Source organism: Humulus lupulus, chromosome 4, assembly GCF_963169125.1.
Source record: "Humulus lupulus chromosome 4, drHumLupu1.1, whole genome shotgun sequence".
NCBI lineage: Eukaryota > Viridiplantae > Streptophyta > Magnoliopsida > Rosales > Cannabaceae > Humulus > Humulus lupulus.
The window spans coordinates 87,302,617-87,315,851 of NC_084796.1; the positions used below are offsets into that span (position 1 = coordinate 87,302,617).

The 13,235-nt window shown below is 37.8% G+C and overlaps 1 protein-coding gene across 3 annotated transcripts; it reads left to right on the plus strand.

Annotated features, from left to right (window-relative positions):
* Positions 1-1,887: 1,887 nt before the first annotated feature.
* LOC133830609 (uncharacterized) lies at positions 1,888-5,800 on the plus strand. 3 transcript variants are annotated; one of them, XM_062260618.1, is made up of 8 exons: positions 1,888-2,082; positions 2,697-2,826; positions 3,299-3,358; positions 3,478-3,580; positions 3,873-4,467; positions 4,570-4,705; positions 4,850-5,017; positions 5,106-5,800. In XM_062260618.1, the coding sequence occupies exons 2-8, from the start codon at positions 2,746-2,748 to the stop codon at positions 5,178-5,180; spliced, it is 1,218 nt and encodes a 405-aa protein (XP_062116602.1). In that variant the 5' UTR covers positions 1,888-2,082; positions 2,697-2,745; the 3' UTR covers positions 5,181-5,800. The 3 variants fall into 3 exon arrangements, with proteins under 3 accessions (XP_062116602.1, XP_062116604.1, XP_062116605.1); XM_062260620.1 differs by having other exon boundaries at positions 1,890-2,082; positions 5,096-5,800; XM_062260621.1 differs by lacking the exon at positions 1,888-2,082 and adding an exon at positions 3,065-3,216.
* The last annotated feature ends 7,435 nt before the right edge of the window (positions 5,801-13,235 follow it).

A 13,235-nucleotide genomic window follows, 5' to 3' on the forward strand; every position in this document is an offset into this window, starting at 1 on the left:
AGAGAGAGAGGGATAATTTGAGTGTTTGATTTTTGAGGTTTCTATTTTTGAAGGAATGAGTTTTAGTTTTTTGGGTTTTTGAATTTAGTTTTATGTTTTAATTTTGTTTTATAAGTTTTTGACAAAAATAAACGGGATTTATTCAAAGCCCTACACATGTCTTTTTTTTTCTCAGTTAACAGAGTGGTAGTGACGGAATTGGCCAAATCATAACGTTTGGTATTTAATCCATCGAAATAAAAGATGTGGTATATAAGTGTATAAAACAGAAAACATATGGCATTTATGCCGCAAATAACTCTTAGTTTTTGTTACATCCATCAATACATCTCCGTTAAATATAGTACACACGGATAAAAATGCCAAGTGCCAACATATTAGTGGTCCACCTTATATTAAAAAAAACACTTATTAATTGATAAAAGAATAAGAAAAATAATAAAAAAACAAAATGTAATTACTTAAAATCAATTAATCAATAAAAATAAAAACTAAAAACAAAAATCTAATTATTGTTTTTTTTAATACAAAAATCTAATTAATTAAAAACAATAACTAAAAAAATTTCTATTATTTTTTCTCTCCTTCATCACGTTAATTCCCATTACCAGATAATAGCAACCATCACCTTCATCAACAACAAATTTCCAACAAAGCAACAATCATCTACCTATTTTTTACTCAATAGATTTGTTCAACCTTGTAGATCTGAAGCAAATAACCAATTTCCAACAAAGCAACAAACCATATTTAAAGCAACAATCATCTACCTATTTTTTACCCAATAGATTTGTTCAACCTTGTAGATCTAAAGCAAATAACCAACAAGCAATTTCAGCAACAATCATCTACCTATTATCGTCCTTGAACCCCAGCCCAGCCCCGTCGTTATCGTCCTTGAAGCCTAGCCTCGCCTCGCCATTGTCGTCCTTGAAGCCCAGTCATCGTTGTCCTTGAAACCCAGCCCTGTCGTGATCTTCCCTGAAGCCCAGCCCCGCTGTCGTGGATCTGCCATGGATGCCGATGCAGGAGGTTGAGATGCCGGAGGTGAAGTGCAAATCAAAGAGAGGGGGTCGTGGTTGTCACGATTGAAGAGAGAGGAATTTTTTGGGGTTTAAGCTTTTGGGTTTGGGTGATCTACAGAGACCACAAACAAAGAAGAAGAAGTCAGGGGAAGAATTGAAGGAGAGAGAAAAAGAAAAAGAGACGGGGAGAGAGAAAAAGAAAGATTTTTTAAAATTTTTTTAATTGATTAGTTTTTTAATTTTTTACATTTATTTTAAAAATAAATTAATAATTAAAAAAATATTATGAAGTGGTAGAATGGTAGTGAGACACATGTCATCACTACAACCATATCAGCACTTAACGGATTTGGTAGTGACAAATGTAACAAAAACGTAATATTCAGTATTTTTGCCGTCGATAAAAAAAATTAGGTATATAAGTGTATAAACACGAAAATATTAAAAATTTATGTCACAAATACCCCTTTAAAAAAATTATAAGAAAATAATATTAAAGAACAAAAATGATCAGCATGGCTCTATATTCCTGAATTTTGTTCTTTGATTTTGGTAGAATCTATGAATTCTTGTACACTTGTGCATTTTTTTTTGTTATATTATACTTCTCTCACATTTAAATATTATTATATAAAAGAGAAATTAGATATAGTGCCACAATTTTATCATATATTTCAATATTAATATTAGATTAGGGGGTTTTGTTAAAAAAGAAAAAGCCTTTTATTAGGGAATGAGGGAGTGTTAGAAGACAGAGACAAAATGGATGTCGTTTGGAACATAAGAGAACAGTGACAGCAGTAAAAGACAAAGAGAGACGGACATCATATTCGTAGTCGTAAGATTAGGAAGTAATCTAATCATCATTTTTCTCGATGCATTGCTTTCTTGTTTTTTCCAAATTTGAACGTTCAAAATAAAGACGACACGTCGCCGCTCCCAATCGAATCCTCCAATTTGTTTGATCTTGAGTTTTCCTGTTCTCCAAACCTCCACTCTTCCACCTCAATATTCACAACTGCAACTCTATCTGATTTAACCCTTTTCATTTCGCTAGGTAAAAGCATCTCCAATCTCTCTCTCTCTCTATATATATATACATATGTATATATTAGTATTAAATGTTTATGTATTATGATGAACTAGTTCCGCTGAGTGCCCATTTTTGATCTCTATACTATATACAATTTTCTGTAGTTTCTGTTTTAGGGTTTCGTTTTCAGCACCGAATGAAACCAAACCCATTCGTGTTTTCCATATTTTTTTTTATAATTTTGTTTCTCTTAAAAAGTATGTCATGCCCTTAATTTTGAGTTGGGAACGAGGATTAAAGCTTCATTGGAGTAATTTGATATTTGTATATTAAATATTAATTGAAGAGTTGGGACGTGATTTGCGCAGTTGCTTTTTTAACTACCCCACAAGAACAAAGTTATGTATTAATATATATTATCTCTAAACGGACATCATAACATGTTCTATATTGCTAAAACATAGCCAATGTTCTCTCCCTTTCTCTCTCTCTCTCTAGGGGAAAAGGCTTTCATGATCATTAGTACTGTATGTTGCGATAGTTATGTTTGTTGTCTTGTTCTATAAATGCTACTGTTGATCTTTTTAATTTATTGTAGTTTTTATTGATGGGATTCTTGGATTTGTTCTTAAACGCAGGTATACGCTGCATGAGCACATTTGTTTAAGATTTTTTATTTTTACACAAATGTCTAGCCACGGCAGGAGTCAAAGTGAAAACTCTTTTGATGTCGAAGAACTATTAGAGATTGGAACGAGATGTAGAGAGGTAACATATGTTTCTTGTTTAACTATTTAGATGTTGCTCTCAGAAATTATTCTTAGTAAATGCTATTTCGGTTTCAAAATGTTTCTCAATCAAGCTTAAACACTAAGATTTGACGAGAACTATAAGAGCTTAAAGTTTTGTGTGTGTGAGTGTATTGATTCTGCATATGAAATCATTATGAATGTTTGAATGAAATGGAAAGTTGAAGAGTTTGAGCTTCACATTTTCTCTTGAACAGATGATTGGTGTCCTGCAAGTTTACGATTATTGCTTTGCAATGGTACTTGTTATAATATGTCTGATGTGGTGTAACTCACATGCTATTTGGCATGCAATTATTTGATAATACTGCCGACCCATTATCATGTTGCCGCAAACTTGAGAAATTTTGTAAGAAAATATTTCCTAGTTTTTATGTCCATGAATACTGTATCTGTAATGGAATAATTATCATCCATTTGTTTGTTTGCAGCTAAGAAAAGAGAAAGACAAGTTGAAAGAGTCACAATCACAAAGCTTCAAATTAATCAGGGTAATGTTCATGATGCTGCATTAATTAGTTTAGTGTAATGGTTTACAATCATTGATTCTTATGCATTTCTTGTTCTTTACATGCTGTTTGAGTTTCTGAGTTCAAGTTTTTTTATACAGCGACTAGAAAATCATGTGACTTCATTATCGACAGCCCGTACAGAGGACAAGAAGCACATTGAAACATTAGAGAAAGAGCTCATGAACTGCTCTCAAGAAATTGGTACTTCTATAACTTGTTATTTGCTTTCTTTGTTAGTTCTCTTTAGGTGTAATATAATTTTGTGATTTACTTTATTGAATCATCATGGAATGTAGAAGTCACAGTCTTTGAATTGGATACTTCTTAGAACTATGTATCCATGCACGGCCTAGAGCGAAAATTGGATATTCTTGAAAGTTGTTTTGGCCCATCCGAATCTCCAAAACTTTGTTTCCTATACCAAGCAGTTGCAATTAAACTCACTAATAAACAAATGGTAGTTTTAGACTTAACCCGTTATAATTCATAACAGATTACCTACAGGATCATCTAAATGCAAGAAACACGGAGGTAAACTGTCTGGAAGAGCATGTACGCTACCTTGAATTGAAATTAGCAGACATGGAAATTTTACAGAAGATAGTTGGAAGGTTAAGGGAGGAACTGAAGAGGTCCAACTCAGAGTGCTTGTTCTTGATACAGGAACTAGAAAACAAAGAAGTGGAATTACATAATTCATCTTTGTCCATAGAAAATTTACGGGAGTCGATTTCATCTATAACATTAGACTCCCAATGTGAAATAGAGAGCATGAAGCTAGATATTGTGGCCTTGGAGCAGAATTGCTTTCAAGCTGAGAAAGTACAGGAAGAAGCTGTCCAAGAAAAAACTAGAATGAATCAGTTGATTCAAAAGCTTGAGGGTCAATTTCAGGATGCTCAGAAAATTATTGAACAACTAGAATTGGAAAATAAAGAGCTACGGGAAAAGCTTGAGACATCAGAAACAAATTTTAGGACATTTTGGCAAAAGCTTGAAAAACAGTTTGCAAAGGATGCATCTCAAGTCAATGTAAAACCATTGTTTAATGAACTAGAGAGCAAATTCACTGTGTCAGAAGAAATGAGGTATCTAATTATTACTTCTTAAAGGTTTTTAAATGAGTTAAGCTTCTGTATTATACAGTTTTCATCTAACGTACACATAACATTTTTACCTTATTCCCGAAGCACTTGTGAAGAAGTCATAAGTTCGCTGATTTCAAACCTTGAAATGCTTCTGGGGCCAAGTGAAGATATTATGGAGAAAATGGAAACTATGTCAAAGCAAATTGAAGAATACGAGCTTATTGTGAAGCAACTAAAGGTATTGATATAAATGGGATTTAACACCAAAGATCTGTATTCATGATTTAGTGTGGTTTCATTCTTGTATGTTCTCTTCTTTTCTAAGTTTTGCTGGTCTTTTTGTCCTTTCCCAATTAACTTCAAACAATTATGCGAGTATTAGGAAGAGCTGAGAGAAGAAAAGTTGAAAGCAAAAGATGAAGCAGAGGATCTAGCTCAAGAAATGGCTGAGCTTAGGTACCATATTACCGGCTTGCTAGAAGAAGAGCGTGAACGCCGTGCTTGCATTGAACAGGCATCTCTACATAGAATTGCTGAATTAGAGGCGCAGGTACTGGCATCAGTTTACTAATATTCAATCATATGTGATGTTTGCGTTTTTTTTCTAAATTATTTTGATTCTTATTAGCTTAAAAAAGAACAAGGAAGACCCTTGGATGCTGTCAAACATCTTGATGGAGCATAGGAGTCTGATGACATGTCAATGTGAGTGAGTGAAATCTCATGCGTGTCAAGAACTCCATTGATAAACTTTGGAGAACCTTTTGGAGCTGGTATTTCTGAAGGTTTTACAGATTATGCTTTATGGACTGCCATAGTCAAGGTGTACATTTGATGGGATAGAAGTTGATTTGCTGGAATTCTTGTTTTAACTTTAACGCAATGAACTTTATATTAGCTTAGGGTTGGAGTTTCAATAAGGGAAAGCCGAATGATAGAAAATGGAATGCAACATACTGCAGAATGAAAGGGCTGTACTGATGCTGGTTTCTATAGCTTTAAGGCTCTTTGTTCTCTCTGATTAACCAGGTTTGATGGAGCAATTATGTGGATTTTTGAACATTCACATTTGAAGCGATGCTCTACCATTTAGGGCTGGGTCAAGTAGTTGGATGAATGAGTGTGTGTGAGAGTGGTCTAGGTTCAGGTCCTAAGTGTATCTTATGTTGAAGAGGAAAAAAAATAAAACAAAGAAATGCTCTGTATAGATATTTTAGTGTGGTAATTGAGCAAGGGAGTTGTGGTAATTGCTGGTATATTATTCTGTTGGCAAATCTCCAGGCACATTCTTATTGATATAATCTACTGTTAACAAATGGAGCATTGAGTAGAATATTTGTTTATATTTTTTAAAAGGCAAGCAAGAATTCCTTTCAATATTTTTCCTAACCTTCTCTTAATGGGTTTAATAGTTTTTGTCATGAACACCAAACTAGTTCAAGTCTTTTCAATCCATTGCCTGGAGATTTCTTCTTCATTTGAATGCCAGATACTTGCATGCATTATTAACTGATCTTTGAAAATGTAGGTGAAATATACTACAAAAAAAAAAAAGAACAATTCCACACTAGATATTATCAAGTTGATGATAATGATTACTATTACACACCCCATTCCACTCTTGTATCTTTATTTTTTGGAAGGAACTCTTGGATTGAAAATTCAACAGTCTAACCAAATTTACATGAATGAAAAATATGTTAGCACCACATTTTATTTTCTCTTCACTTCCTTCTACTAATTATTTATTTACAAATATATGCAGAGAGATCATATATATTAAGACCTTCAATTTGAGCACTCCTCCCGGTTGATGCACGTTATCTACCACATTGCTCTCGTACTAGTACTCGTATATATGCTGCTAGTAGTAGAATATCAGTAATGATTCTTAAAATAATAAGTTTTACATGAAAATATATAAATAGCTAAGATTTTTTTTGAGGGAAAATAACTTAGATTCACAAACCCATGATTTGAGATTTTAAAGAATAAAGAATAATAATTATAGTAAAATCTAGGAGTGTTCATTGGATCACTTCTAATATTTTTAGGCCTATTCGATCCGATCTAATTATCCATGTGATGTTGGATTTTTACAACCAATCAAATCCAATTAACTTGTCTCAACCGATTCGATCTAATTATCTATTGTATTGAATTGATTTTATCAATTGGATGTGTCTCCTTACTTATGTATTTGATCAGATTGGATTCATCCAATATTTTTTAGCATTTATTTAGCTTAATTTGTTCAAATAATTCTTAATATTATAAATAAATTGAGTAATTTGTTCAAAATGATACAACACCATACAAATACAACATAAATTATAAGCATAATCATAAATAAATAAATATATATTTTTAAATAAATAGATAACTTTTTAAAATATATATACAATTGTATCGGTTCAGTTTTATTGGATTTTTGCATATATCATCTAACCACCAATCCAATCCAATTTGGATATTAAAATCAAATCTGACCCAATCATAATTAGATATCTAATTTTTGGCATTTAGTTGTAATTGGATTATTTGGTTCTAATTGAATTTGATGATTTTTTGCACACTCCTACTAAAAACTATTAATGCTAGAAAGATCATCAAATACGTAAAAACAATAATAGTTATAATTATGTATGCTATCAATATATAGGACTTCATACCATCTTATCCTCGGCATTATGCCCCATATAAATGAAAATATAGAATGTTAACAATTCAAATTTTAATATATAGTAAAAGAGGAGATAAGCAGTAAAAGAGGAGATAAGCAGCTGATTGACCAATATTTTTGCCACTTTTAACCTTATGCTAATTTATATTTACTTTATCTTATTTTCATAAAAAGTATAATTTTTATATTAAATTTGAGTATTTAAGTAATATCACACATTTTTGTTTTGGCCTGTTCTAATTTTTGTTCGGAATCTGTTTACTAGTCTTTTCTCAGATGCCCACGTTACCCTCCCTCTCTCACGCATATATATTATTTTGTTACAAAAATATATACTATCTACTTAAAAAAGCTTTAACATATTCCCATTAAAAAAAACTTGTAATTAATATGTCATCACATGATTTAACTTAAATATGCTTAATATTATAATAGAAGATATGAATTATTCTTAACTAAAAGCTGTCATTTATTACAAAAAAATGAACACCTACGCACTAGAGAGTAGAAATTTAAATAACCTTATATAAAAATAAAAACAAAATACCAGATAGTAAAATCTATTGATATATTTATTAGAAGACTTCAACTATTGTTATATCTATTTGTTGAGTATCACTATCCGTTGGCCAGATCATGCATAAAAACTAGTCAATTGTAACTTTGTATAATTTTTTGACAAGATTCAATAACTTAAGTCAACATTCAAATGTAACATTAACTCTTCAATATAAATAAGAGAAGTATGGACCAAGAAGGAGAGGAAAAAAGGGGCGGCAACTTTTTACAGAGAGAGCTCTCCAACTTTAATGGAGCAAAATAACTAAAAGTTAAATACAAATGTAATTCATGGCTTGCAATATTAATGATAGTGACTAAGTGGATGTAACCCATCTTTTTGAGGCTGGACCACTATAAAACTCTCTCTATCCATTATTTATGGGCACTAGAAACATCTCTTATACTTTATTTAGCTCTAAAAAATCTTCTCAATATTATTCATTGGGTGTTAGACGAGTTAACAAAAAAAATGAGACAACATTTTGATGCTTTCATTGAGAGTTGAACACAAGGAAAGAGACACAGGTGTCATTAAAATCCACCCCAGCAACAGGCTGCCCCAAACCATCTCTATTCAGCAATATTTCAGACATATTTTTACAGTAGCTAGTAGATCCACATGTTTGGGATCGCTTGGGAGTGCCTGAAGGGAGGGGTTACTTGGAGAATTCCTCCTCCTAGGTTCTTGGAGGAAGACCTCAGACCTGGAGGACCTCGACTGTAACGACCCAAATTTGCTAATAAGGCTTAAGGGCCTTGATTAGCGTGCCAGGAGGGCATGATGGGAATTATGTGTGATTTTTATGAATTAAATGCATGATTATGATTTAAAGCATGTTATATGACTATTTGTTGATCTGAGATGCATGACTATGTATATTAGTATGCATGTAGGCCCGGATCGTGTTAGGAGGGCATAACTGTAATTTTGGCCATGTTGGGCATAACTGTGTTGGTATGTGATAATTGTATTCCGTGAATTGTACCACGTGTGTGTGGTTTTATTATTGTGATGCACGTGCCGAGACGGTCCTAGAGAGCTAGTTAACTTAGATGTCACAACGGGATTTTGTACCCGGCTCGGGAGGAGCCTAGGGGTACCTCGGGAATTTTATGGTTAAGTTGAGATTTAGCGGGTAATGGTTATTGGAGATTTAGTAACCTAGGTAACCATTAGTTACTGCTGAGAGTAACAAGTTTTAGAAAGAAAATGGTAGAAATGAAATGAAAGTGTAAAGACTTAAGTGCCCTTGGAGGTTTAGCTAAGGAGGATTAGTAGGAAGGGGTAATTTGGTCTTTTGGCTGGGGATTATGAAAATTCTCAGCTGGGTATATGGGGTTCGGTTTGGGCATTGGTTTTATGAGGCATTGATAGAGTTTGAAGAGAAGAGAAAAGAGAGGAAAAAGCTAGGGCAAGCAAGAAGAAAAAGAAGAAGAAAAGGAGAAGTGGGAGTCTAGGATGAGATCAAGGACCTTGTGTGGGTTCTCCATTGGAGGTAAGTGTTTTATACATATTTAAGTTTGGGTTTTGGTTTTGATTTGAGGAAATTAAATGCCTAAGCTAAGCTTTGTTGGGTTTTGGGATAGTTGCTGAATTTTAAGATCAATGGGTGTGAATCTTGGGTATATTGATGTTTTGAGCTTGAATCTTGAGTTATGGGTTGTTATATGGTCTATTTGATGTTTGAAATTGGTTTTGGGGTTTGGGTATTGGTTTGGTGTGATTTGGAAGGTTTTAGCTCGGAGAAAACGCAGGAGAAAACCCAGAATTCTGGGTCTGCGAAGGCGTGCCGCGACATAGGTTTTTCGTGCCGCGGCGAGGGAGCCTCTGGCTGTTGGGTGCCGCGGCACAAGGATGTGGTGCCGCGGCACAAGGCTAAATTCAGGGCATCATTTTTAGGCAATTTTAGGCCTTTGCTCCGGGGGTTCGGGGGATGTCTCCGGGGTGTTGTTTTAAGGTTTTAGAGGTCCCGAGAGTGCGGGATTGGTCCCGGGAAGTGGTTTTGGGTTGATTAGTATTGAGGGATGTTTCTTGTGTGTTGTGACTAGGTTGTTGGTGAGGCTCATGCTTGAGGACCGTGCTCGCGGCTTTAGTGCATCAGGAGTCTCGGAATTCAGGTAAGAAAACTATAACACCCGAGGTTAGGGCATGGCCCCAGATTGTATTATGTGCAAATGTTTAAACTTAAATGAATCATGATGTGTGTGAATGATTATTTCGAATGTACTATATGTGTGATTATGATGAAATGAGCGGCCGTGGGCCGAGTACGGCGTAGGCCGGGGCGGCCGTGGGCCGAGTACGGCGTAAGCCGGGGCGGCCGTGGGCCGAAAGTAACACCTAGCACATGGGATGCTATATTCAGGGTGGGACCCAAGGGATACATGAGTTATCCTCGCGGTGAGAACCGATACCCCAGGCTTCGGTAAGGCTCTGGGGCGGCTTGGCCGTGTTTGCTTAGTCTAATGATTGACTTGTTTATTGTGGATTATCTGTTATGATAAACTGTATACATTGCATATGTTATGTCCTGCATGAGTTTTCTTGCTGGGCTTCGGCTCACGGGTGCTCTGTGTTGCAGGTAAGGGCAATGACTGAGTCAACCAACCATGAGTACGGAGAGCGTGAAGCGACGTGTACATGTTTGGCCTGCCCGACTGCTTTGGTTGGGGGTTTATTCGAAAATGGCTGTAATAATCTATAATTTTATAATTTCTCAAACTGTAACCTTATTTCAAGATGTAATTAGTTTTCAAACCTTATTTTGGGATCCCAACTATTTAATAATAGAAGTTTTGATGAAACGATGCATTTTCAAAGATTACAGCCTTAACTTTTAATTAGTCACACTTTTGTTTCAAAAACCTCGGTTAGCGAGTTCATTGCACACTCTTTTGTCTTAAAAACTCACTTAGTAACGGCTCTAAGGAAGTAGGGCGTTACATCGACCTTGGAGGACGACCTCAGGTCTGAAGGACGACCTTAGACCTGGAGGACAACCTCGGCCTTGGAGGACAACCTCAGGCCTGAAGGACAACCTCGACCCTGGAGGACGACCTCAAGCCTGGAGGATGACCTCAGGGTTGGAGGATGACCTCAGGGTTGGAGGACAACCTCGGCCCTGGAGGACGACCTCGGCCCTGAAGGACGACCTCAGGCCTGGAGGACAACCTCGGCCCGGGAGGAGAACCTTGAGACCTATGGAACTCAATAAGAGGAGCCTAAATGGGGAACCTTAGAGTAAACCTAGTGTCTCTAAGCTTCCGAGAAGCCCCAAGTCACCTAGATTCGGGCACAAGTTCCTCAGCCCTAGAGGGCCTCGAGCACCTCGACCCTGAAGGACCTCGGAACCTTGAGCATTCATTTTTCTTGGCTCTTGGAGGACCTAGTGTAACGCCCTGGATAACCAAGGTCATTACACTGTGTATTTTAAAATAGTGCAAGACTTGCTAATCAAGTCGTTTGAACATAAATGTGATTCTAAAGTCAACTAACAAGTTAGTGTTAAAGGATTTTGATCATAAGCGGTTAATTTCATTAAAACAAATGTTTGATACATGGGATCCCAAAAACAGGGTTTATGTGGTAAATAAAAAACTCTCAAAAGCTTATACAACAAAAGTCAGTCTAACGGAAAAATACAATTTAGAGCTCTATTCCTGTAACTTTCCCTCGGCCGTGGCGGTTGAGCAGCTGACGATGTACACTTCGCCCCCAGAGTTCTCCAACTCATGGTTGGTCCAGTTTCCCTTTGCCTTTACCTGCACCATGTAGCACCCGTGAGCCAAGGCCTAGCAAGAAAACCATAAACAACAAATATGAATAGCAACAAGAGCATGTAATCATCTTTAATCCAATCAGTTCAACTAATTAGCATAATACAGATATAAAGCTATACAGCTGTTATCCCCATTTCCTGCGTGGCCCCGGAACGACCGTCCATGCCCATGGTCAGGGCATTCAAAATGTGGGCCCGGCCCAAGGCCTCTTGGTACGGGAATATCCAAGGGGGGCACTGGCCTAGTGCAATTCTGGGCCAGACGGGGATCCGGTATGGTTATCCGGGACAGTCATCCGGGAGACATGCAGACAGCTTGGACCCCCCCCCCCCCGGCGGTATACGTGACTGGTCTCGGAGCCTGGTAACGGTCCGGGCCTGTGGTAAATGAAGAGGGACAAAGGTAAACGAACTCGGATCACGTCGTCCTCGGTTGGTGGGAAAAGCGTCCAGGACCCTGAAGCCGCCCCACTCCGCATGGATGTTGTCCCTACTTTTCACCTGCTGAAAAGGCCACCTCGGGATTGCACGCCGTTGTTTCAGATCTGCACTGCCAAGTACTCTGACTGGTCTTGTCCCCTGAATCTGCCTCGTAACTCGAAGTGTCTAGACCAAAAGCACCGTTTTGTCAGGCGAAATATAGTTCTTGGGCACCTTATTGGGCCTTAACTGGTCTGGATTTTATGTATGTTTTATCTTTTATATTGGGCTTCCACTAGAGAGGCCAAGAATATCCATATCTCTGATGGGCCCGGGTCATACCCGGCCCAGACCCAGTGTTCCCATGAGCCTAAAAATACAGGCAATAGAACACTGGAAAAAGGATCTCTCTTCAACTCGTATACAGTTACTCCGTCAAAACATAGAGAGAAACTCCATTGTAAAAGACTTTCCAAGCTCTAATACAACTGACTCGTGGACTAAGGCTAATTAACGCCCCAACCACGTAAAAATCCTGTGTTAATCCTCTCAATTCCATATCATTAGTCTTAGCTAATATTCATTAGTATAGTTACCGAAAATCTCGGTAAACAGTTTGGTGCTTTCATTGAGAGCTGAAGAAAGCTAGTGCTGACGTCAAGCCTTTACTACAATGGTGAACACACGACACACCACTTTCGACCCTAGCAATCCAGAACAGGGCAACGGGGACCCACGACCTTCACAGCATCTCCCTCAGGATTCGCCCGAGAACGCGTCTCCTCAAACATCTCACCATGAGGAGTCACAAGACTACGAAGGTGGGACAGAGTACGAAGAAGAAAATGAGGAGTATTACAAAGAGGAAAATGAGGGGGAGTACCACGACGAAGCTGCGGATCCCATGATCCCAGAAGAAGAACCCAACCAACAGGATCTGGAGGTGACCAGATTGAGGTAGCAAGTCCTGGACCAGGAGGGCAGGATCGCTGAGCAAGCGGAGGCGCATCGGCGGATGCAAGAGTCCCTTCAGGCCCTACAGGCATTCATAGCCGCGCAGGTTCCGACAGCCAATCACGCGACTGGCCCACTTCCAGGAGCGCAGCTACCCGCTCCACAGGCGTGAGCCGAGGCCCCCGAAGGAGCAAGCCCGGCCCCTCCCCCGGAACCGTTTCCTGAGCCAGCTCCGGGAAACCCGAACAGGGAGAAAACGAAGGCCGGCGGAAAGACCTGAGAAAAGACCACCCCCGTCGCAAAGGCTGGGGCTCGTTCCCGACCGCTCCCTAGGAAAGAAAAAGTGCATCCCGTACCAGGACGAGGCCACC

What these genes read in the sequence shown, in the direction of transcription:
- LOC133830609 (XM_062260618.1), top strand. Translation starts at nt 2,746, where the DNA reads ATGTCTAGCCACGGCAGGAGTCAAAGTGAAAACTCTTTTGATGTCGAA. An exon ending in TTGGAACGAGATGTAGAGAG is followed by an intron (nt 2,827 to 3,298) that starts GTAACATATGTT and finishes GTTTGTTTGCAG; the next exon opens with CTAAGAAAAGAGAAAGACAA. An exon ending in AAAGCTTCAAATTAATCAGG is followed by an intron (nt 3,359 to 3,477) that starts GTAATGTTCATG and finishes TTTTTTATACAG; the next exon opens with CGACTAGAAAATCATGTGAC.